The sequence below is a fragment of the Lampetra fluviatilis genome, chromosome 27 (assembly GCF_964198595.1).
Source record: "Lampetra fluviatilis chromosome 27, kcLamFluv1.1, whole genome shotgun sequence".
NCBI classification, from domain to species: Eukaryota; Metazoa; Chordata; class Hyperoartia; order Petromyzontiformes; family Petromyzontidae; genus Lampetra; species Lampetra fluviatilis.
In genome coordinates this window covers 10,493,289-10,517,287 of record NC_136301.1, presented here as the reverse complement: position 1 = coordinate 10,517,287, position 23,999 = coordinate 10,493,289, and the positions used below count along the sequence as shown (strand labels likewise).

Sequence of the window (23,999 nt, the reverse complement as noted above, 5' to 3'; positions counted from 1 at the left end):
CAATTCACTCACCTGACAACCCCTTATCAGTGTCCCTACCTCGTTACAGACCAATTCACTCACCTGTGAACCCCTCATCAGTGTCCCCTACCTCGTTACCGACCAATTCACTCACCTGTCAACCCCATATCAGTGTCCCCTGCCTTGTTACAGATCAATTCACTCACCTGTCAACCCCTTATCAGTGTCCCCTGCCTTGTTACAGACCAATTCACTCACCTGTCAACCCCTTATCAGTGTCCCCTGCCTTGTTACAGACCAATTCACTCACCTGTCAACCCCTTATCAGTGTCCCCTGCCTTGTTACAGATCAATTCAATCACCTGTCAACCCCTTATCAGCATCCCCTACCTCGTTACAGACCAATTCACTCACCTGTCAACCCCTTATCAGTGTTCCTGCCTTGTTACAGATCAATTCACTCACCTGACAACCCCTTATCAGTGTCCCCTGCCTTGTTACAGATCAATTCAATCACCTGTCAACCCCGTATCAGTGTCCCTGCCTCGTTACAGACCAATTCACTTACCTGTCAACCCCTTATCAGCATCCCCTACCTCGTTACAGACCAATTCACTCACCTGTCAACCCCTTATCAGTGTTCCTGCCTTGTTACAGATCAATTCACTCACCTGACAACCCCTTATCAGTGTCTCCTACCTTGTTACAGACCAATTCACTCACCTGTCAACCCCGTATCAGTGTCCCTACCTTGTCACAGACCAATTAAGACCTCTTTGTTCACCCCGTGCCCCTTATAAATGTCAACGTTCACCCTAGAAAGTCCCATCACAAGGGAGAAACACAAACAAATAGACACGTTTTTTGCCCGTATTGAAACGGCTGTACACCGTATGAACCTGAAAACTACATTTACATGTACAAGGATATGGGATAAACCATATGGGTTGATACGGTATGATATTATAAGACGTACCCGATAAAGTTATGCCCATCTGGTTACACACAGCTTTCGGATTATAAGACCGTACTTTTTCTTCACACAATCACAATATAAATGGATCCACCAAGCTCGTGTGGAGCAGCTGTTGGCGGGTGGTAGGCTAAAGTGTGTGGATAACGCCCACCGGTTCTACGAACCTCCATTCGTCCTGGAGGAATCCGATGAGCTGTAAAGCTCTATATTCACAGATGTGGAAGAGTAGGCCGAATACCCCTCTGCAGTAGAGTGGGGCTCTCCTGAGAGACTCCCTCTCTTGCAGGAGGCCCAATGGGTCAGCAGTAGCGCGAGCATGATAAGCCGATTCGTTGAGCTATCGTTTGTGGCCAGGTCGCTTCAGAAAAAATAATCTAATATCTCAGTTGGGGTTACCCGGTAGGAAAAAAAATGTGTTTCGTTTTATTCCTATACTTTAAAGTGATTTGATTACCTTTCCTAGAGACTTTGCACTCCGATTGTGCTTTTGCATTGTTCGATGGAACGTTCTGACCTGTCCTCACTGGACATCCGTGAAAAAAGAGCTTTTTATCTCATCGGATTCCTCCAGTGTAAATATATTGCGTTGACTCTGAGCCAAGCTCGCTGGAACGGGCTGCGCATCTGCTTAACCCCTTGGGACTCTCCGTCGTGTCGATGTTCTGGGTTCACACCTGGCTGAGCTGTCATCGCTGCCACTCGGGCGTCGCAGCTAATTGACGGCGATTGTGTTCCACCGCGGACGTTCGAAACTCGGGGGTCCGATGGGATGAGCCAATGGGGAGGTTTTAATTAATCGAGCTCGTGGCATCTGGTGGAAATTTCTAACGCCGCGGCTGTGCGCACGGCCACGCGATGTGCACTATTTATAGCATCCTTGAGATTGGCAGAAATTTAATGATGTACTTAAACTCGTTTGCTAGCTCGCATTTTAACAGGTAAGGCCCACTGAGCTATCTATATCAGATCCTTTTCAGAAGTGACCTGGCCACAAGTGATAGCTCAACGAAGTGGCTTATCACGTGGAAATGTATAGCAGCACAAAGACTCGACACACGTGATGTTGATTCTAAATGTGAAAGGTAAAAACCGGTGGACCCGGAGAAAAATCCACGCGACCAAGGGGAGAACGCACAAACTCCCAAATATACAGTAGTTGTCAGGGTCGGGATCGAACCCACGACCTCCTGTGTACCAGGCGAGGTAGTTAACATCTCGCCACGACATGTGGGAGGAAACCGGAGCGCCTCGTTATGGAACAGTGTTGTCCGACACTGCACGTACGCGTGTTTTCTCCACGTGCAACCGGTTTCAACGCACGTGGTTTAAAAGACGACTCATTCAGTTGGCTGAAAACGTCTCAATATACAGAGGACCGCAGAGCTTGGATAATTGCTAGTCGCACCCGCTCACCATCACCCCGGCCATTACATTCCAGCTTTGTGGTTCCTCGGCAATTTTGAAAGTTGCAAGTTGCTCTCTTGAACTGCAACGTACGTTGAAAATAAGACGCGCACGCATGCACGCACCTTCTTAATCAATTTAGCTCGAATATAAATATCCACAATTTATTCCAACCTTGTAGTGGCTGTAAAAATAAAAATAAAAGGTGACGCACACACGTGAGGGGAGGGGGGCGGGCGGGGGGGGCACGTATCAATGATCAGTACAATCAGTCGATATTTTCCACTACCGTATTTGGTAACGAGGGAGGGTATACAGAGTGGTCGAAATGTCTTGTGACCACCCAATGAATTGACCCCTAACATTTTTGCTGCTTTGCGTTAGACATTTTTTCGTAATGAACATCACTTAAAAGAAAATGTTAAGCTTCCGAGCGGTGTTCTTCATTACAAGGTGGCCTTCAGTGCGGGCCCCTGACAATGAATGCACAGACAACCCCCTCCCCCCATCATCATCGTGCTGCTGTCACAAACCCCCAATGGTTTCTAATGTGTGACGTCCCTCACTCAGAACCACCCACTCTGAAAATTAGTGAGGTGCACTGAGTTAGAGGATTAAATGGGAGTCACAAGGCATCTGGATCACCCTGTACCCGAGGAGTGATTACGTAACAGGTGGGGGTCGATCGATGCGAGATGGTGGTAGGGGGGTAGGGATGATGGAAACAAGAACGAGCCAGGGGAGAGCTAATTAAGGACGATAGGAAACGGCACGGCAGAGCAGGAGAGGCTCGGGGAGCGAGGGCAGGAGGAGAGACCACGACACTAGGGACTGGAGCCCCGGAGGGTAGGCAAGGAAGTGTGTATGTTCGAATTTCTTTCGCGCCATACGTAGCCAATCGCGTTAATCGGGAGGTGTGGGGGGGGAGGACAACACACTAACCACAAAACGCAGTTGTAAAAACATTGTTTTCAAGCTAGATGGTTTAACACATTCCTGCGGAGGGAGCTGGTAGGAACGTTGGGTTGCTCGGTCAATGGCCAGGGTCAAGGGTGGCGTGGTGTATTCCGCAAATATGGCCGACTGTGAGGGCGGGCACAAGCCGGCGTGAGTAGGTTAAACGTTGAGTTTTATAAGGGAACCACTAGGTGACCAGCCCCTCCCCTCCCCACCCTCTCCACCCAGTCCCACCCCTCCCATTTTTGGATGCACGACGGACGGACACAATAATCCCCTGTAGGCTGGTGGAACCAGGTGGTTCCTACCAGTAAAAGTGCATAGCTCCAGTGGCTTCGTAATATCGAAAGAGCGTTCCAGATGGCCGCATCAACATGCCCCACTCCCTCATCATGCAGTTACCTCAACATCACCATCACCACCATCACCATCATGTTTGTATGTTGAACTTCTTTCGCGCCATATGCAGCCAACCGTGCTAATCGGAGGTGCGGCAGAAGGACAACAAACTAAACACAAAACGCCGTGGTAAAAAAAATAGTTTTCAATCTAAATCAGGAGCTGGCAAACTGCAGATCCGGAGCCGCATGCGTCTCTTTACAGACGACTTTGTGACGTTATCTATGTGTAGTGACATAGAATGGTCACTACTGTGTCGGCCTGTACGAAGGCTGGGGGCCCCAAGGGGGTGCCTGGGGGGTCACGTGGTGGAGGGATCCGGACCTTCCCAGAGGTGGGGGAAGTGAGGCGTGTCCTGGGAAGGGAGGCGTGGCCTGAAGAGAGCCAGCCACGCCAAACCAGATATAAGCGTGGTGGGAACGCAGAGCGGGGCTGTTGTATTGTACTCCAAAGTGAAGACATCATCGGTCGTCAAGTCCCGAGTCGTCGTCCTGGGCCAGGCAGGCCGTTGCCTGCCTGGTCCAGTCTGTGTCGTGTTCCAGAGTGTTAGTGAGTTAAGGAAGGTGGTCACCACCTTATGTACAGTGTTATATTACTTACCGTTTAATAAATAGTGTTGCCTCCAAGCTGCGTGTGTGTGCACCTAATTCGAACCCATTACATTTGGCGTCAGAAGTTGTGGAAAAATAAATATTGCTAGGTGTTATCCTAGGGAAGTAAAATGGGCACACGAAAAACAAATATAAAACTCACCTGGACGCCTTCGTACGATGGGGACGGTGTGACGACCATCCTTCGGACAGCCCCGGGGATGGCAGCCCCGGTGACAGAGAGAGAGAGAGAGATGGCGCTGCACGCGGAGCGGTGGGACTTGCATCGCACTGCTGCTTCGCCGCCATCGGGAACGGAGCGACGGTGCCGCGGGGAGAGGACACCATCGTCGCTGCGGGGGCTGGCGGGGGAGGCCCGGGCATGCGGGCCACGCAGTGGGCCCGCCATTTCGGCGGCGGGTCGGGGCGCTGTTCCCGCCAAAACGCCGCTCCCGCCATTTCGGCGGCGGGTCGGGGCGCTGTTCCCGCCAAAGCGCCGCTCCCGCCATTTCGGCGGCGGGTCGGGGCACTGTTCCCGCCAAAGCGCCGCTCCCGCCATTTCGGTGGCGGGTTGGGGCGCTGTTCCCGCCAAAGCGCCGCTCCCGCCATTTCGGCGGCGGGTCGGGGCGCTGTTCCCGCCAAAGCGCCGCTCCCGCCATTTCGGCGGCGGGTCGGGGCGCTGTTCCCGCCAAAGCGCCGCTCCCGCCGACATCAACGCCTGCGGAGGGGGAGTTCCACACGTGCAGGTGGCGCCCCCGTCTTGTGGATGGGGGTTCGCAAGAGCAGGCCATATTCACCATGCAAGATTCTTCGGGCCGTCCCAGTGCTCCACCTTGCCGCCCTCCGATATTCACAGTTTGCCAGGCGAGTCGTGACATGACACGAGAAAAATAATAATAACTTCACCCATCTTGCGTGTGCCGGGTTGCGATCGCGGGTGTTTTTTTTTTAACTCGCTGGTTTGCGGAGCGTGTTCGTCCGGTTGTGTGCGTGATAAAGTGACGCGGCGACCATGCGGGTTTCTGCTTGTAACAGTGTTGTTGTTAATTACGGCGTCGAGATCGGTATCTTCTGGGTGTAGTTAATGATTAATTCGTTGTTGGTGTTCCGAGCTCCGTTGATATCCTGTATGTTGCCGTGTTAATGACTCGTGTTGTTACATCGTTGTGTTGCGAAATCGCCATTGTTATTGTGTATACTGTATGGAGTTTCGCTCGTGATTGTCACTTGTAACTGTCAGAAACTTTGATCGTCATTGTTGCCAATGTACAGACCGTATGGAGCTTTGCTTGAAATTCTTAACAGTGTATGGACTGTTGGGTACTTGCTTGTGATTATTTACTATGTACGGATTGTCTGGAGTATTGATTGTGTGTGTTGCCATGTGGGGACTGGATGGAGCATTGCGCCAAATGATTGACTGTACGAATTTCATTTACTGCATATACTGTATTAATCAATTCGGCGATTCTTGGGGTTTGTGTAGTTTTTTTTTGCTCTCAAAATTCGAATGCCCTGAGTCCCATGGTTAATGTTGAAGGGGATTTTGAAATGACAGGTTCGGTTTGTTTCAAACTCACTGGTTGGTTCCTGTCCATTGTTGCACAGATGATCTCTTTTGTGCGGGAATGCTCCTTGTGTTCTACATGGATCGGGGGTGCGTTTCCGTTAATTGCCGTCAAATTGCGTTGCTCTCTCCACTCGGTTGGTACAGCTGCATGCTGCAATGCGAGTCTCGGAGATGATGTGTACGGATACGGGATGTGAGGTGTATTGTTGTGACCATTGAATATTCGGGATCGTCACAAATTGTGCGTACCTGTTCGGCATTGGATCAGTTCTGTGGGGGATCATAATTCAAATTGTATGTGTTGTGATGGTGTTAAATTGCGATGGTGACATGCTACCAGGGATTTGGAATTGTGCTGCTGGCTGTCACCTATCTTGGGGCGCAGGTCCTGCCAAGGATGGCCCAGTGAGTGTTGCGTGTCTAACATGAACGTTGTGGTCCCGTCATGCTATGGCTGACGGCTTGACCTGACAGCCCAGAGATTGAAACACTCCGTGGTATGTCTAGCCTAGTGGGCTGTGCGCTCACAGGGCTCGGAGAGTGTGGTCCCGTCATGCAATGGCTGACGGCTTGACCTGACAGCCCGGAGATTGAAACACTCCGTGGCATGTCTAGCCTAGTGGGCTGTGCGCTCACATGGCTCGGAGAGTGTGGTCCCGTCATGCAATGGCTGACGGCTTGACCTGACAGCCCGGAGATCGAGACACTCCGTGGCTTGTCTAGCCTAGTGGGCTGTGCGCTCACATGGCTCGGAGAGTGTGGTCCCATCATGCTGTGTCTGACGGCTTGACCTGACAGCCCGGAGATCGAGACACTCTGTGGCTTGTCTAGCCTTGTGGGCTGTGCACTCACATGGCTCGGGGAGTGTGGTCCTGTCATGCTATGGCTGACAGCTTGACCTGACGGCTCGGAGGTTGAGACCCTCCGAGGCGCGTTGAAACAGTGGGCTGGAGATTCGTAAGGTTCAGGTGGAGTTGTCCTGTTACGTTGAGACTGTATCCCTCAGTTGTTAGGGTGCATGTTGTGCAGTGAGTGAACGATGGGTCGTCTCAGCTTGGTCGGTACAGCTATATGCTGCGATGCGAGTCTTGGAGAGAGACTGGGTCGTCTCAGCTCAGTCGGTACAGCTATATGCTGCGATGCGAGTCTTAGAGAGAGACTGGGTTGTCTCAGCTCGGTCGGTACAGCTATATGCTGCGATGCGAGTCTTGGAGAGAGACTGGGTTAAAATCCCACCGATATGGCCGATGCGTGCTGCTGGTTGTGACGCCGCGTCGGAAAGGCGGTGGGGTGGTAACATGGAAATTCCCCCCCCGATATGGCCGACGGGTGCTACTGGTTGTGACGCCGCGTCGGAAAGGCGGTGGGGTGGTAACATGGAAATTCCCCCCCCGATATGGCCGACGCGTGCTACTGGTTGTGACGCCGCGTCGGAAAGGCGGTGGGGTGGTAACATGGAAATTCCCCCCCCCGATATGGCCGACGTGTGCTACTGGTTGTGACGCCACGTCGGAAAGGCGGGGGGGTGCTAACGGGTGACTGTCATTGCATGCGTGATTCTAACGGGGGGCGGGGGCTGTGCTGGAGCGTAAGTGGGTTAGCCAGTTTTCATGTATATTTGTTGTTAATTCCCCGTTTTCTATGCGGTTCCCTTTTACCCTCGTCGATTCTGTATATATTACGTGATTGTATGTCTTATCGGTCGCCGGTCATTTATTGATGTTGCTGGTTCGGAGGCACACCTTTTCGATTTTTCACAGTTGTGTTACAGCCGGGGACGGCTGTGTGTTTATACAGGGGGGGGGTGATGTAGTGACATAGAATGGTCACTACTGTGTCGGCCTGTACGAAGGCTGGGGGCCCCAAGGGGGTGCCTGGGGGGTCACGTGGTGGAGGGATCCGGACCTTCCCAGAGGTGGGGGAAGTGAGGCGTGTCCTGGGAAGGGAGGCGTGGCCTGAAGAGAGCCAGCCACGCCAAACCAGATATAAGCGTGGTGGGAACGCAGAGCGGGGCTGTTGTACTGTACTCCAATGTGAAGACATCATCGGTCGTCAAGTCCCGAGTCGTCGTCCTGGGCCAGGCAGGCCGTTGCCTGCATGGTCCAGTCTGTGTCGTGTTCCAGAGTGTTAGTGAGTTGAGGAAGGTGGTCACCACCTTATGTACAGTGTTATATTACTTACCGTTTAATAAATAGTGTTGCCTCCAAGCTGCGTGTGTGTGCACCTAATTCGAAACCATTACATATGTATTCACATTGCATTACAGCTCTTGAAATATGGCTCTAGATGATTTAAAAGTGCATAGCTACAGTGGCTTCCTCATGTCGGCAGGAAGTGTCCAGACCGCCACAAAAGCCAAAAGCCGCTGCGAGGATGATCAGAGTCCGCATGATGTTTTTTGCTCCTTAATGAGATCAGCGAGGTGTTGTGGTTCACTTGTGGCAAGCACTGTGTGTAATAAGTACAACCTCATGAAGTGCTCAAGCAGAGAGTTGTGCGATTTTCGCCAGACTGTACAAAGGAAAAGTTGTGTTCAGTGACCTGGAGGGCACAGACGGATGCAGTAGCCGCTATTCATTTTACATTCCCGTGTAAGGCAGAAAAGTTAGCTCGGGAGCTAAATACCAATGTCGACATTCTGCTGGCGACGACGCAAGGGCTTCAGGACAGGGACTTCGTGTAGTTTTTCTGTTCCTCCTCCTCCTCCATTGAAGGAGCGCAGACGGACAGTGCGTTACCATATGGTCCGCGGTTTGAGTTGCGTGGCAATAATCACAACGGCTGAGACTTTGTCTTTGATTTTAAATTCATGAAGGAGATTTACACACCGGCCTGGTGATGTTGCCACGCGGTTGAGCGTCTTCGCGGAGGGGTAGGAGAAACGTCAAAGGAAGGTGGCATGGTTGGGTCTCGAACGAGACGCTTATTCTGGACGTCAATCATCCGTTAGGATTATGCTTTATTCCGTTAAAGTGGGGAAACTTCAAGCTTATGTCAAACCCTTGCGACAGTGCTCACAGCCGCTCCATTAAATACATAACCAATCGCTGAAGTTCATTGCTCAAGAACCAAAGTTCACATCGTGTTGGGTGTTTTAATGATTTTAAACATGGCATTTACAATCATAAAACCATAACAAGGTTAATAGTATCAATGCTATATTCTTGGTTCTTTCGGTAAAGTCACGTAGAAGAGAAATAATAAAATAATGAAACTAATAAATAAATACATTTGTTTTATTATTTCCCTTCACGTAGAAGAGAAATAATAAAAATAATACATATTTTATTTTATTATTTCCCTTCTACGTGAGTTTACCGAAAGAACCAAGAATATGAATCCCTGCAGTCACGAAAGATTTAAATCGAAAAGCATCAATGCCATTCACGAATATATTACTTTTAATTCAATGACATTCTCGAATCTCATGTTAATATTATTTGGTAATCTATTCTCAGACGCACGTTCAATGCATGTTTTTTGTGAATCTGGGAATGACATGTAATCAAGAGATGGGTCCGATTGGCTAAGAGGTCGGAGCGCTGAGGCCGGGTGCTCAGATCCTGGATTCGGATTTAGGTTTCATCACTGCCACAGAGCCCGGCATTACACAGATCCGGGATTCGGATCCAGGTTTCGCCACTGCCCATGGCAAAACCGAGTTTTCATGCAGTGAGTCGGTGGTCTGGGTACCGATCGCCAATGACTGCACACAACAAAAACCGTGATCACATTCAATTTGGTTCTGCGCTTAACTTGCAAAAATGCCAGCTCTGAATGTGAAATGATGAGTTTCACTGCCACGCGACAAACGTGAATCTTGTATGCAGGACGAGTTGGAAAATACCGCCACCTACTGTGTGGACCGCAGATCACTTGAAGGGATCTCAGAGAATGCTCTGTGATATCCAATTTAGAGGCCGTTCTCTTTACAGGAAGGGATGCACTGCTCTGCGAGATTTTCTACTGGATTCTCGTGACAATCGGGATCAAATTATAGAAATGTTTTTTTTTAATGGAGAGTGAAATTGAATGTGTGAATCGTAATGTGGCCATTTTCTACGAGTGAGACAATTGTATCCGCCAAACTTTAAATAACCGTCAAACATGGAAACGGCCGGCAATTGCGATTTAAAAATAACCATCCCCTCCTTGGTGTTCCTCCTCTTATCGACCTTCATCGTCTTCCTGTTGTTCGTCCGTCACGACGGGCTTGTTTGGGTTATTCCGAACCAGCCAGTCGGCAAGCCACACCTAAACACAGACGAGACGTGTAATGCGTGGCAGCGGGAGTGGGTGAGCGAGCGAGAGAGGGGTGGAGAGGGAGGGGGAGAAAGGTCACCAACAGCTTGGGTTAGGAGAGACGGTGATGCACAGCGCATGTTTTTCACTGTTGCGTTGCAACGCTTCTCCGATGTACATTTGGGTTGTGCGGCGTGTTGTGTACGTGTGTATGTTGAACTTCTTACGCACCGTATGTAGCCAACCATGCTAATCGGAGGTCCGGGGGAAGGAAAACAATCTAAACGCAAAAAGCAGTTCTCACAAAATGTTCATTGCACCGCGCGCTTTCAGATGCGCTTCTGCGGCCGTCTGGAACGCTCTTCATTCCGACATTAGGAAGCCACTGGAGCTATGCACTTTTAAATCTAGATTGAAAACTCGTTTCATTAGAACTACTTTTTGTGTTTGTTTGTCCTTCTCCCACACCTCCGATTGGCACGGTTGGCGATGTACAGTGCGAAAGAAGTTCAATATATACACGAGGAAGTGGTGTGGCTAGCACCTCGCCCGTCCGCCTTAATCTCCCCAGCGCTGATGCTTGCACACCGCACCAACTACTCATATAAGGCTAAGGGGCCGTCCATAAATGACATCACGCACCTGGGGGGGGGGGGGGGGGGTGGTCAGACATTTGTGACGATGTGTGACGAGGGGGGGGGGTTTGAGAAATGTGACGTCGCATCAAAATGCGCAACTTTAAATAAATATAGACAACATGTTCTACTTAATTAAATAGACTTTTCAATACATGTTTTCTCCAACATCAGAGTGCAGCGCCACATTAAATACGCACTACAATGACAATAGTTTAAAGCAATTTGAAGCATGTTTTATTTGGGGGGGGGGGGGTGACGTCATAATTGAGGGGGGGTCTGACTTTTTGTGACGTCGTGTGACGAAGGGGGGAAGGGGGGAAAAAAATCGTCAAAAATCGCGTGACGTCATTTATGGACGGCCCCTAAGCCTTGGGAATGCGATGGTAGTGCTTCAGATATTCGTCACCGATGTTGGCCGAGAGCGCCAACTGCTGCGCTACTGCTCTCAACATACATGCGTACATACGAGCTGTCTCTCACCACAGGGTCGGCTGGCTTGTGCTTGCAGAGCTGCGTGAGTCCGGCGAGCAGAGTGGGATTCACCGACCTCTCCAGGTACTCGCGAGCGGCCGGACTCTCCGGGATAGGCTCCAGGATGGCTGCGAGTTGCACACCAGACGACACAATTATTTATGATTAATTGTCATGATTATTATGATGATGCTTGTTGACCCAGGAATGCCTTAGAATCCCAGGGACTCTTTTTTTTTTTACAGGAGTTTTCACGTTAGAGGAAGCAACGTTGCTAAGTGTAAACCCTGTTGAATAATCTGTCCAGGTATATTGCAGTTTCGCGGTGTTTGGACACATTTTATTAAATTTAGTGAATGCTTTCAGACGAGACTTTTACACAATTAGAGCACCAGATATACGCAAGGAAAATGACTAATTAAATGAACACATATGTATGCCGATGTTATATTGTGAGTGGATGTCAGCCCACGCAGCCACAGAGCCATGTGATCGTCTCCTCCTCCCCCAGCACGTTTGCCTAATACCAGTTATGTTGTGTGTTTGTTTTAGCGATGGGAGGAAGCTGGAGAAAACCCGGAGGAACCCCGTGCAAGGTGAGAACTTACAAACTAAAATAAAACGAAAATAATTTTCCCAGGTAAAGCTCACTTGAGCTTTTTTTCTCTTTTTCAGAAGCGACATCACCACACTTGATAGCTCAATGAAGTGGCTCATCACGTGGAAATGTATTGCTGCCAAATACTCTAAACGCGTGTTGATTCTAAATGTGGAGGGAAAAACCGGAGGAACCAAAGAAAGATCCACGTGGCCACAGGGAGAGAGACGTGAAAATAAAAAATATACAGCAGGCGTCAGGGTCAGAATTCAACCCACGACCTCCTGCATATGAGGCGGGCTTCACTCACACTCTGCATAACAGGGGGATAACAAACTCCGCACAGAAAGAGTTGGGAATTGACCTCACAGCAAAGTGCAGACACTAGAGGGCAATATAGCACTCCTTACAGTAATTTCAGTTTTTTTCCCCCTTAACACATTCCTGCAGAGGGAGCTGGTAGGAACGTTGGGTTGCTCGGTCAATGGCCAGGGTCAACGGCGGCGTGGTATATTCCGCAAATATGGCCGACTGTGAGGGCGGGCACAAGCCGGCGTGAGTAGGTTAAACGTTGAGTTTTATAAGGGCACCACGGGGTGACCAGCCCCTCCCCACCCAGCCCCACCCCTCTCACTCCCACCCAGCCCCACCCTCCCCACCCAGCCCCTCACCACCCAGCCCCTCCCCACCCTCCCCACTCCACCCAGCCCAACCCCTCCTATTTTTGGATGCACGACGGACGGACGGACACAATAATCCCCTGTGGGCTGGTGGAACCAGGTGGTTCCTACCAGTATTAATTAAATATTCAAATGCACAGATGGCTCAGGACACACAGCCTCTGTATATAGCTACTAGATAAGAGATGTCTGTGTCTTTGGTGGTAAAATATATTGTAAGTGCCTGCACAAATGTGTCCCGTGCGCAGTTTTTTTTACCATTTTTATTCAGATGTGCAGGAAACCACAGACAAGCTGGAAAGCAGCAGCCAAGGCGGTGAGCCGTCATCAACGATTTCCAAAGTTCTGTGGTCCTCTATGTATTAAGATGTTTTTTTTGCCAATTCATGAGTGTTCACAGATAGAAAACTAATTTGTTTAGGACTGCTTTTTGTGTTTAGGTTGTTGTCGCAGGGTTACATAACATCACACGCCACAGGTTCAAGCTTAACATTAGTTTGTTATCCTTCCCCCGCACCTCCGATTAGCACGGTAGGCTACGTGCGATTCCAAAGAAGTTCAACATACATACAAATCGGAGCACTCGCGAGAAAACATGCGCGTGCAAGGGCAGCACAGCTCAATCTCCGTACAGATGAGAACAGATGGAGATTACTCCACGCTTGCTGCAACTGCCTTCTCCTGGCGAGCCAGGGTACGACGGCTCCTCCTCGACTCCTACGGGAAGGGAGTTTCACGACAACATCTCTGTGTACGGTGATCCACCATTCCTTCGGCTGCCTCCACAGTGCTGGATCACAGGCAGCAGCTACGTTTGCAGCCTCAAGTGCCCCCCCCCAGGATGCCTGGGCTTCACTGGTGCTGCCCCTGGGGCTCGTTGTGATTGGTGCTATGTGCCCCTGGCGTTGCTCTTCTCTCTGCCCTACCCCCACCTCAACACGAACTCCTCCTACCCACCTCCCTTTATATTTTTTGGAAAGCATCTTGAGATGTGGTTGCATTTCTATGCCATGTAAATTCCAATAGATTTTTTTTCAATAATGAGTGAGTAGGTAGGTGAGCAAATGGGCAGGTGAGTAAGTGGGTGGGTGAGCCAGTAATTGAGTCCGAGAGTGAGCGAGTAGGTGAGTACGTGTACGAGTATGTGAATGAATGAGTGAACGAATCGGGGGGTTGGTGAACAAGTAGGTGGGTGAGTGAGTTGGTGAGTAGGTGAGTGAGTTGGCAAGTGAGTGAGCGACTGATTGAGTAGGTGAGCAAGTGGGTAAGTGAGTAGGTAAGTGAGCAAATGGGTGAGCCAGGTATTGAGTGATACAGTGAGCGAGTAGGTGAGTTGAGTGAACGAGTAGGTGAATTAATGAGTGAGCGAATTGGCGATTTGGTGAACAATTAGGTGGATGAGCGAGCGAGCGAGTGATCGAGTGGGCTGGCGAGCGGGTGAACGAGTGGGTGAGCAAGCGAATGGGTGAGTGGGTGAGCATTACCGTCGGGGAAGAAAAACCGTATTTCTCGCTCGGCAGCTCCAGGGTTGTCACTCCCGTGGACGGCGTTCCGCAGTTCGTCCGTGCCATACAGCGCACGCAGGCTGCGCACACACACGCAAAGAGACACAACCATCGTCTCAACAGGAGTTACCGTTCTCCCACTGACGATGACGCATTGGCGCTGTCAACTGTACCGCGTTCTCAATGTTAAGAGATGCTCCGGAGAGTAAGGCTCACCTAGTAAGGCTCGCCCAGAACATAGATGCCATTGAGAAAAAAAACAAGATTTTCATGAAAATTCGACTTCGCGGGTGAGGGTGGTGGAAAAATCACGTGTCTTATAACTGCGGAGAATACGGTAGCGGTGAAAGTGGCTGTATGGTGGCGATAAAGTTGTCGACGACTCTACCCGGTTTCAATAATAAAAGACTCGTCACATTCGTCAACAACACCGTGTGTGGACTAGTTCAAGTTCATTTATTAGGTATAGCCCTGTGAGCCATTCGGCTCTTGAATCGGGTGCAACCGCAACAAACAAAAAACAAAAACATGAACAAAAAACATCTTAAAGTGAATATGTGACTAAGTGCAAACAGAAAATCCAAGATAAGACAGCAAAATATTGCAGAAAAAAACACCGTATACCAACGCTGTGTGCAAAAATCCCAGTGGGATGCAAGTCAAACAACCAAAAACAACCACAAGACAACTTAGATTAAGGCCATCAGTCTAACTCTGTACTACAACAAACATGGCTAAACCAATACACTTTTCGAAATCACCAAAATAAAGCCATGAAAGCAATGAAAAAGCAATCATAGGAACTGTGACGGAATTTTCACAATAAATGGCATAAACATGTACTACCAAACCCTTGCAGCCATAGCTGGCTGCATGAGCCACTCCACAACAGCAGGAGCATCAATAGGAGTATTATAATTTTTCAATGCACCTTTCAGATCAGCACACTAAATCAAAACACAGGTCATACTTTGTAGCGATCATCCGGAGCGAAACATTTTATTTTAGGCCACTGAATAGCACTGGCAGCTAGGGGTGTACAACTCCTCTAGAGCAGTTTTGAGTGCAAATCTCATAGGTAGTGACTCAAGTTTCAATTTATTGGCAACAGCATTCCAGACCCTGGGGGCATCAATAGCAAAGGCCCTTCCTCCAGTATATGTACGGCAATAGGGAATGTTAAGCTGGTAAATGAGTGTAGACCTTAGGTCAAATTTGTTCTTTGAAACAGAGATGAGATCCAGCAGGTAATCTGCAGATTTTTTTGCAAGTACATCATGAATAAATAAGATCTGGTGCACAAGCCGTCGAACATTCAGAGATGTTAAGTTTGACCCAATGTAGAGATCACAGTGGTGAGTCCTATATGGGCAGTTCAATGCAAATCTTAAGGCCGAGTGATACATTGAGTCAAGCTTCTTCAGTACAGTACTTGGGGCTGATTTATACACAATGTCACAGTAATCAAGTAGAGGCAGTATGGTAGCTTTTATCAATTCCAAACGGAACATAGGGGGGAAGCAGTGCTTGTGTCGATATAGAAAACCAATTTTTATTTTTGTCTTTTTCACAATATAATCAATGTGATCTTCAAAATTCAGTTTTGAATCCAGGATGACCCCAAGATACTTATAGATCTTGACTTGCTCTATTTGATCATTATTTAAGGAATGTAATTGGGGGAAAAGAACTTCCTGCTTTAGTCCTGGTGAGAAGCATAGCACCTTGGTTTTGGCAGGATTTAGGACTAGTTTAAGAGCAACTAGCTGATGTTGTAGTTTGTTGAAATCACTCTGGAGCTTAGCAATCACGTCATCCGGAGAGCGGCCAGCAGTAATCAGTACCGTGTCATCTGCAAAAATATTAACCCTGGAATAATCCAGTTCAGTGCCCAAGTCATTTACATAAAGAGAGAACAAGAGGGGGCCGAGAATGGAACCCTGTGGAACCCCTTTTGTTATCTTAACACTGTTTGACCTCCAACCATCTGTGAATACAGTTTGGGTGCGAGAAAATAGGTAATTTTTTAACCATTCTACTGTGTTTTCGGAAAAACCGAGGCAACTTATTTTACTAAGCAGGAGAGAGGAAAGGTATCTAATAGACGACGTTTTGGGCAATAGCCCTTCACCATAGCACATAAATGCCGTCAATAAAGTGATTAAAATCTGGTCACACACGTGACGGAAGGAAGGAGCCATGTCAGCAATAAAGGCCATATCCCGGTTTATAAAAGAGACACCGCCAACGTTTGCTTTGAAATAATCATCATCATCACGATCCATAGGCAGATAGCCCGTAGGTATCCACTGCACATTTCGTCATTTTCTTCCACTTTTCTGTCTCGTGCCAATATGCTCAGGTAGTGCACATCTGTCTGACACCTATCTCTCAAGTCGTCAAGCCATTCTCTGTCACATCTTCCTGTCTTTCCGGGTTCTATTTTTCCAAACAACACACTTTTAATTTTCTTGTTGTTGTCCATCCAAATATGCGTCTAAATATTGCCAGTTTCCTGCCTGTATCAGGTCTTCTCCATATGTATAAAAGGCAAAGTTGTGATTATGTGTGTCTGTTCAAAATGTTTAGCGTACTTCCCGACATGCAACATATTTGAAATTTGCCATGTGGGTACTTTCCAGACTGTACACCTTGCAAACATTATTTAAATACATTTTTGTGTTTTTTGGGGGGGGGGGGGGGGGGGAGTTCAATAATGCATATATTTTTTGCACGGCAAGTGAGCTGTGACGTCACATATGTCACGTGACCGCGCATGTGGAAGCGTAACGCATTGTAGTGTAGTGGTTAGCGCGCCGTGCTCATGGCCACCACCGATGACGATTATTTTAACTGCTCCTGGGCCTACCCTAGGTCGACTCAGCCTCAAACGAGTAACTGGTGTGGTGTGTGAACATCGCCACTGGGGAGACAAAGGCGGCCGGGCATGGTGAATCCAAGTCCCGGGCGAAGCTGGGTAGTAAAGCTAGTCTTCTATATAAAGTGACCATCCTTTGAAAGAGACAAAACAAGCACATCGTATAAACCAGAGAATACGTGAGTTGTAAAGTGTAAAGCCCCCACCACCCCACGCTTTCTGTACCTGTCAGGGTGGCTCTGCCGAGCCTTCTCGCTGTTTCTGGGTCCCATGAGTTGCTGCCAGAGTTCCGTGGCTCGGTGCCGTGCCAGAACCATGGCCAGGATGGGACCGGAGCTCATGTACGCCACCAGACTGGGGAAAATCATCTTGCCAAAGTGCTCGCTGTACAGCTCGCTGCACTGCTCAGGGCTGAGGTGCACACGTCGGCACTGCGCGACAGAGACAAAAAGACAAGGATCCGCACGCGTGTTACTTGAACAAACAGCTGAGGCTCCGCCATAGGGTATCGGGTCGTGCCAATGGTGGCTAGGAGATGTTAACTACCTCGCCTGGTATGCAGGAAGTCGTGGGTTCGAACCCAACCCTGAAGCCTGGTAATTTGGAGTTTGCGCGTCTCTCTCCCAGTGGTCACGTGGATTTTTCTCCGGGTCCTCGTGTTTTTCCCTCCACATTTTACAATCGACATGCGTTTAAAGTATTTGACTGCTATAAATTTCCACATGATGATAAGCCACTTCGTTGAGCTATCATTTGTGGCCAGGCAGAGCTATATAGCTCAGTGGCGATTACCGTCACGAGCCGTGGCGATATCAAACGCGATGAACGATTTAAGAAACGTGATGCGGTGATGCTGCGTCCTCAAAGCATGCCCATGGGGATTTGCAATGAAGGATTTAAAACGCGTTTACATAACGTGGAAGTGAGGCTGTCCTCAGTGTACTCGGTGCACTGAATGAGTTATTAGCGCCACCCCTGGCCCTATTTGTCCCTCAGCCAGATTCAGATGTCTTCTGTATGTATCTGGAACTTCTTTGACACTGTACGTAGCCAACCGTGTTAATCAGAGATGCGGAGGAAGGACAACAAACTAAACAGAAAAAGCAGTTCTAAAGAAATTACTTTTCAATCTAGAAGATGAAATTTTAAAAGTGCATATCTCCAGTGGCTTCTTAATATCGGAAGAGCGTTCCAGACGGCCGCAGAAGCACATCTGAAGGCTCGTGGTGCGGTGACCATCTTTATTCGATGGCGAGCCAAAAGCCGCTGCGAGGATGACAATATGTCCAGCAGCTAAATGCCAGACGGCTAACGGATCGCGGTTTGGTTCTGTTTCGGATCAGCCAACAGCCAGCAGTGATAAACCACTCGTATCGCGAGGGACCCGCGCTGCCTCGGCTCAGATGTGCCAGTGGAAAAGGAAGTGTGAAACCCTGGACTTGGCACACCTGTAGCACAGTGAATCCCGCTTGTGCGATGCACTCTCGGATTTGAGTCGCCGCTTCCAGAGCTTCTGGCTTCACGATGGCCAGGGTGCGCGGCAGCAGAATTTGAGACATCGTTAAGCCCGGTCACGGTACTCCTCAGAAACTGCAGTGCACAGAGAAACAACAACACATCCACGGTCATGATCTGGATCGAGGCCTCTCCACCCGTGTGTGTGTGGCGGCCGGGCATGGTGCTGGCAACCCACCCTCTCGTGTGCCGTGACTCATGCTGCCAGCTATGGCTGCAAAGTTTGGTCGTAAATGTTTATGTATATCGTTTATTGTTAAATTTGAATCACAGTTCCTGTGATCATTGTTGTTACATTGTTTTTATAGCTTTATTTTGGTGATTTCGAAAACGTTTTGGTTTAGCCATGTTTGTTTGTTGTAGTACAGTTAGACTGATAACTTTAATCTAAATTGTCTTATGGTTGTTATTGTTTGACTTGCATCCCACTCGGATTTTGCACACAGCGTTGATATACGGTGCTTTTTCATGAAGACTTTGCTGGGTTTTTTTCCTGGATTTTTCTGTTGCGTGTAGTCACTTTAAGATGTTTCTTGTTCATGTTTTTGTTTGTTGCGGTTGCACCCGATTCAAGAGCCGAATGGCTCACAGGGCTACACCTACTAAATGAACCTGAAATGAAACTGAAACTTTACGTGCTCGCTAAAAACAACATTTGCCCCCAACAGTCTGTACTGAGACTATCCGTGGGATTTTTATCTTCGTCATGCGAATGTGTCCACGTAACACGGCGTGGATGAGGCCTCCATCCAGCAGTGGCTTGACAAAGGGAGGAGAGGCAATGGTCATCAGGCCATGGTCAATTCACTGCTGGATGATCATCCACGCAGCTGCCGATTCTGTCGCTCCATCTCCGCGTTTCAATGCCCCGCGGTGTAAAATGTTTACCGAATGAGATTATGAACGCGGACTGCGCACAGACGTGCGTCAGGACACACACAAATACACGTGATAAACACCGCGGTGAAATGCACACTGCTGTTACACGTACGACACTATTACACTACGACAAATCGATTGCATTGCGTGAGGTACCTCAGTAACCACCGCTAGGAATGCTGTATTCTCTGCGTGCCGAAGTTGGCGCACGTTTAAATCGCCTCCCCCCCCCCTGTGCCTTGGTATAAAAGTGTCGACGCTTGCGTGTTGTTGTTAACGTTTAAACAACGACTAAAAGTAAAACGTCGTTCAAGCTCTTGTGGGGGGGGGGGTATTGTGACAGTTACCGCGCCTGACGGAGCTCGTCGCTGCCCGTGTGAAGCCTTCGCCGCTAGGCCTCAGAGTGGCAACGCCGTCGCCACGGTAACGAACCCCCTCCAGCCCCTCCCCCTGAGCCCCTCCCCCCAACCCTAGCCCCTCCCTCTCTAGCAGGTCCCTCCCAGCCCCTCCCAGCCCCTCCCCCCTAGCCCCTCCCCCCCTTCCCCCTCACCCCTAGCCCCTCCCTCCCTAGCCGGTCCCCCCCAGCCCCTCCCAGCCCCTCCCCCCTAGCCCCTCCCCCTGAGCCCTGCCCCCCCAACCCCCCCCTTCCCCCTTAGCCCCGCCCCCTAGGCCCCAACCCCCCCTTCCCCCTCACCCCTAGCACCTCCTTTCCTAGCCGGTCCCCCCCATCCCCTTCCAGCCCCTCCCCCCCGGAGTCAGATCATTTGTTTATTCATCCTGGAGGAGAAATCCGATGAGCCATGAAGCTCTTTCACACACGGGGTCAGAGCGTAACAACAACCGCGCTAAGGGGCCGTCCATAAATGACGTCACGCAATTTTGGACGATTTTTTACCCCCCCCCCTCGTCACACGGCGTCACAAAAAGTCAGACCCCCCCTCAAATATGACATCACAAAGCTCTGCCCCCCCCCCAAAAAAATGCATCAAATCGCTTTAAACTATTGTCATTGTATTCCGTGTTTATTATGCCGCTGCACTTTGATGTTGTAGGAGAAAACATTTATTCAAAAATGTCAATTTAATTAAGTAGAACGTGTTGTCTATATTTTTTTTAAGTTGCGCATTTTGATGTGACGTCACATTTCTCAACCCCCCCCCCCCCTCGTCACACATCGTCACAAATGTCTGACCCCCCCCCCCCCTAGGTGCGTGACGTCATTTATGGACGGCCCCTAATCTAAAACAACTTAACTACCCATTTTTTTAAACTTGATTTAAAGCTTTCGTGACTGCAGGAATTACTCTTTGGTTCTTTCGGTAAAGTCACGTCGAAATAAAATAAATAAAATAATGAAATCCACATTTATTTATTTTTCTAACAGGTAAGGGGCCGTCCATAAATGAGGGGGGGGGGGGTTGAGAAATGTGACGTCACATCAAAATGCGCAACTTTAAATAAATATAGAATTGCTATAACAGCACTAATTGTTATAACAACACTCCTACAACATCAGAGGGCAGCGCCACATTAAATACGCACTACAATGACAAAAGTTTAAAGCGATTTGAAGCATGTTTAATTTTCAAAATGGAAATGTTTTTTTTTTGGGGGGGAGGGCAGAGCTTTGTGACGTCATATTTGAGGGGGGGGGGGTCTGACTTTTTGTGACGCCGTGTGACAAGGGGGGGGGGGGGGGTCAAAAATCGTCAAAAATCGCGTGACGTCATTTATGGACGGTCCCTAAGGCCCCACCTGAGCTGTTAGCGTCTTTCATTGTAAGTTTTCGTAGCCAACACAATGTTGTCCGAATTTAGTTTTTTTTCATGGGGTTGAAGTTTTCATGCCGAAGTTCTTTGTGGTTTGTTAACCGGTTCTGTGCTTTGTCGCGTGTTTGTATAGTGCGATGGTTGTTGACACTTTCTGACCCGCCCAACTGCTGAACGCGTCTGTTAAAAAGAGCTTTAGAGCTCATCGGATTCATCCAGTATAAATACTGATTCTGTGTACCCTCCACCACCCGATGAGATCGTCACGTTTATACACAGGTGATATTATTTATACGTTGTCAATGTTTCGATCAAAATTGCGGTCGATAAAGCTTCTCATCGGTTGTTTTAGACTTCTCATGATCATGTTAAACGAAGGTGCCACTCAAGATTAAAGTTCGTCTCTAGCCCCCCCTCCCATCCGTGTCCCTCTCCCCCCACCTCGCTCACCCCTCTCTAGCCCCCCCTCCCACCGTGCCTCACCCTCCCCCCACCTCGCTCACCCCTCTCTAGCCCCCCCTCCCACCCGTGCACCCCTCCCCCCACCTCGCTCACCCCTCTCTAGCCCCCCCCCCCCATCCCACCCGTGCCCCCTTCCCCCCACTTCGCTCACCCCTCTTTAGCCCCCCTTCCACCCGTGCCCCCCTCCCCCCTACCTCGCTCACCTCTCTCTAGCCCCCCCCCCCCATCCAACCCGTGCCCCCTTCCCCCCACCTCGCTCACCCATCTCTAGCCCCCCTCCCACCCGTGCCCCCCTCCCCCCCACCTCGCTCACCTCTCTCTAGCCCCCATCCCACCCGTGCCCCCTTCCTCCCACCTCGCTCACCCATCTCTAGCCCCCCGTCCCTCCCACCCGTGCCCGCCTCCCCCCCACCTCGCTCACCCATCTCTAGCCCCCCCCATCCCACCCGTGCCCCATTCCCCCCACCTCGCTCACCCATCTCGAGCCCCCTTCTCACCCGTGCCCCCCTCCCCCACCTCGCTCACCCTTCTCAAGCCCCCCCCCCCTCTCCCACCGTGCCCCCTCCCCCCACCTCGCTCACCTCTCTCTAGCCCCCCCCACCGTGCCCCCTCCCCCCACCTCGCTCACCTCTCTCTAGCCCCCCTCCCACCCGTGCCCCCCTCCCCCCACCTCGCTCACCCTTCTCTACCCCCCCCCTTCCACCCGTGCCCCCCTCCCCCCCACCTCGCTCACCTCTCTCTAGCCCCCCCCATCCCACCCGTGCCCCATTCCCCCCACCTCGCTCACCCCTCTCTAGCCCCCCCCCTCTCTCAACCGCCCCCCCACCACCTCGCTCACCCACCAAATCGGGCTGCAGCCAATCAGAACGCGCGCTGTTTGCCGCTCTGGGGTTTGGTGAGGGGGTATAGTGGGGGGCCATAGGGTCCGCGGGTGGGTGGTGGTGGGCGGCTTTGTCGTGGTGAGTAATTCCCTGGCGAGTGACTTGCTGTGCTGAACGCTCAATCGAGACACAGAGTTCAAGACTCACCCCGGGGTGTTGGAACTCCTTCACAAATGCACGTCCCGTATGGGAGAGGCTCCAAGTGTCTGACTTCGAATGAGCCTCAGTGGCGTGGTAACGATCTTATCAGCTCAGGGGGTGCGGCAAGCGGTGTAGGTCTCGCACGGTCGCACCTAGGATATTGTATATCGCTGCTCCTCTTGCCTCATCACGTAATTACATAAGCGGTGTTGTTCTTTTATACTGTTGTTGAAAACACATCTCATGGTGGCTGTCAACGGGGCCCCAACTCGTAGCTTTGGCCACCAGTGGGGGGCGAGGAGGGGGCAAGGCACCCCCCCCCCCGCCTGCCCCCCCCCCACGTGGCCTCCGCTGAAGCACTCCCAGGGTCCACGTGGACGTGGAAGGAGACGTGAGAACTGGACACCTGTGCGCGTGTTTGTGAGTTTGAACCTCTTTACACTCACGACACTAAAGCCCCCTCACCCCCCTTGTTAAAAGCCACATTGTCAACAGCTTCCAAGGCCCCTTGCGTCTGAAGCGATGGACTCGTCAAGGCCTCACGTGGGAAGGAGAACAAGGAGTGTCCATGTGTTAGGACAGGTCAATATATAAACTATTTACAAAAAATCTTACCAGGTAAGGCCCACTGAGCAATGTAGATTTTTTTTTTCACAAGCGATCTGGACATCACAAAGGATAGCTCAACGAAAGTGGCTTATCACGTGGATTTTTTTTGTAAAATTGCAGCCAAATACGCTAAACGCGTGACGTTGAATCTAAATGTGGAGGGGGAAAAACCAGAGGACCCGGAGAAAACCCCACGCGACCACGTTGTGGGTACGTCTCGGATGAAGATGCGCGCATTAACACAAAGTTTCACCACATTGAAGTCAAAACTTCACCACAACCCTTGTGGTCTTTGTTTAAACCAGGGGCGGGGAACCCTTTTTCTGCCAAGGGCCATTTGGATATTTTTAACATCATTCGCGGGCCATACAAAATAATAAACTTAAAAATTAGCCCGTTATATTTGGTCAAACATTTAATTAACTCACCCCTAATGTGATGTCTGGAACTGCTTCTCTTTGGTGAGGCCTGTGATGTTAGCTGGTATTGATGATGTTGCTACTCGCAACTGCTTTTCCAGGTTTGCTCCTAGATTTATTGAATTTCGAGTCCCGCCTGTGGTTGCCTTGGCAGGGCCACACCAAATGATTTCGCGGACCTTACACGGCCCGCGGGCCAGACGTTCCCCACCCCTGGTTTAAACTATAACTATAACGTTTAACACGTAGGCTTTCGCAACCAATATCATCCATAATATAGGCGTTTTGGGTTAGATTGCCTAAATGTAAATGTGTCGTTAAACCCGCCATCACCCGACACAGCCAATTAGTAAGGTTTGTCACGTAAACAGAACATGCAAATTCGTTACTAATACAGCACACTGATGTGTCGTTAGAGATCAAATCCACAACATTTACAATCTGAGTACGACGTT

At 49.9% G+C, this 23,999-nt stretch overlaps 1 protein-coding gene across 2 annotated transcripts; it reads right to left on the bottom strand.

The window, feature by feature from the left end:
• Window positions 1-9,012: 9,012 nt before the first annotated feature.
• Window positions 9,013-19,697, bottom strand: NME5 (NME/NM23 family member 5). Of its 2 annotated transcripts, none has more exons than XM_078869429.1 (6): window positions 19,420-19,604; window positions 18,318-18,459; window positions 17,095-17,300; window positions 13,971-14,071; window positions 11,218-11,336; window positions 9,013-10,111 (listed from the first exon to the last, which is right to left on the bottom strand). In XM_078869429.1, the coding sequence occupies exons 2-6, from the start codon at window positions 18,426-18,428 to the stop codon at window positions 10,025-10,027; spliced, it is 624 nt and encodes a 207-aa protein (XP_078725555.1). In that variant the 5' UTR covers window positions 18,429-18,459; window positions 19,420-19,604; the 3' UTR covers window positions 9,013-10,024. The 2 variants fall into 2 exon arrangements, with proteins under 2 accessions (XP_078725555.1, XP_078725554.1); XM_078869428.1 differs by lacking the exon at window positions 19,420-19,604 and adding an exon at window positions 19,611-19,697 and having other exon boundaries at window positions 9,014-10,111.
• Window positions 19,698-23,999: the final 4,302 nt, after the last annotated feature.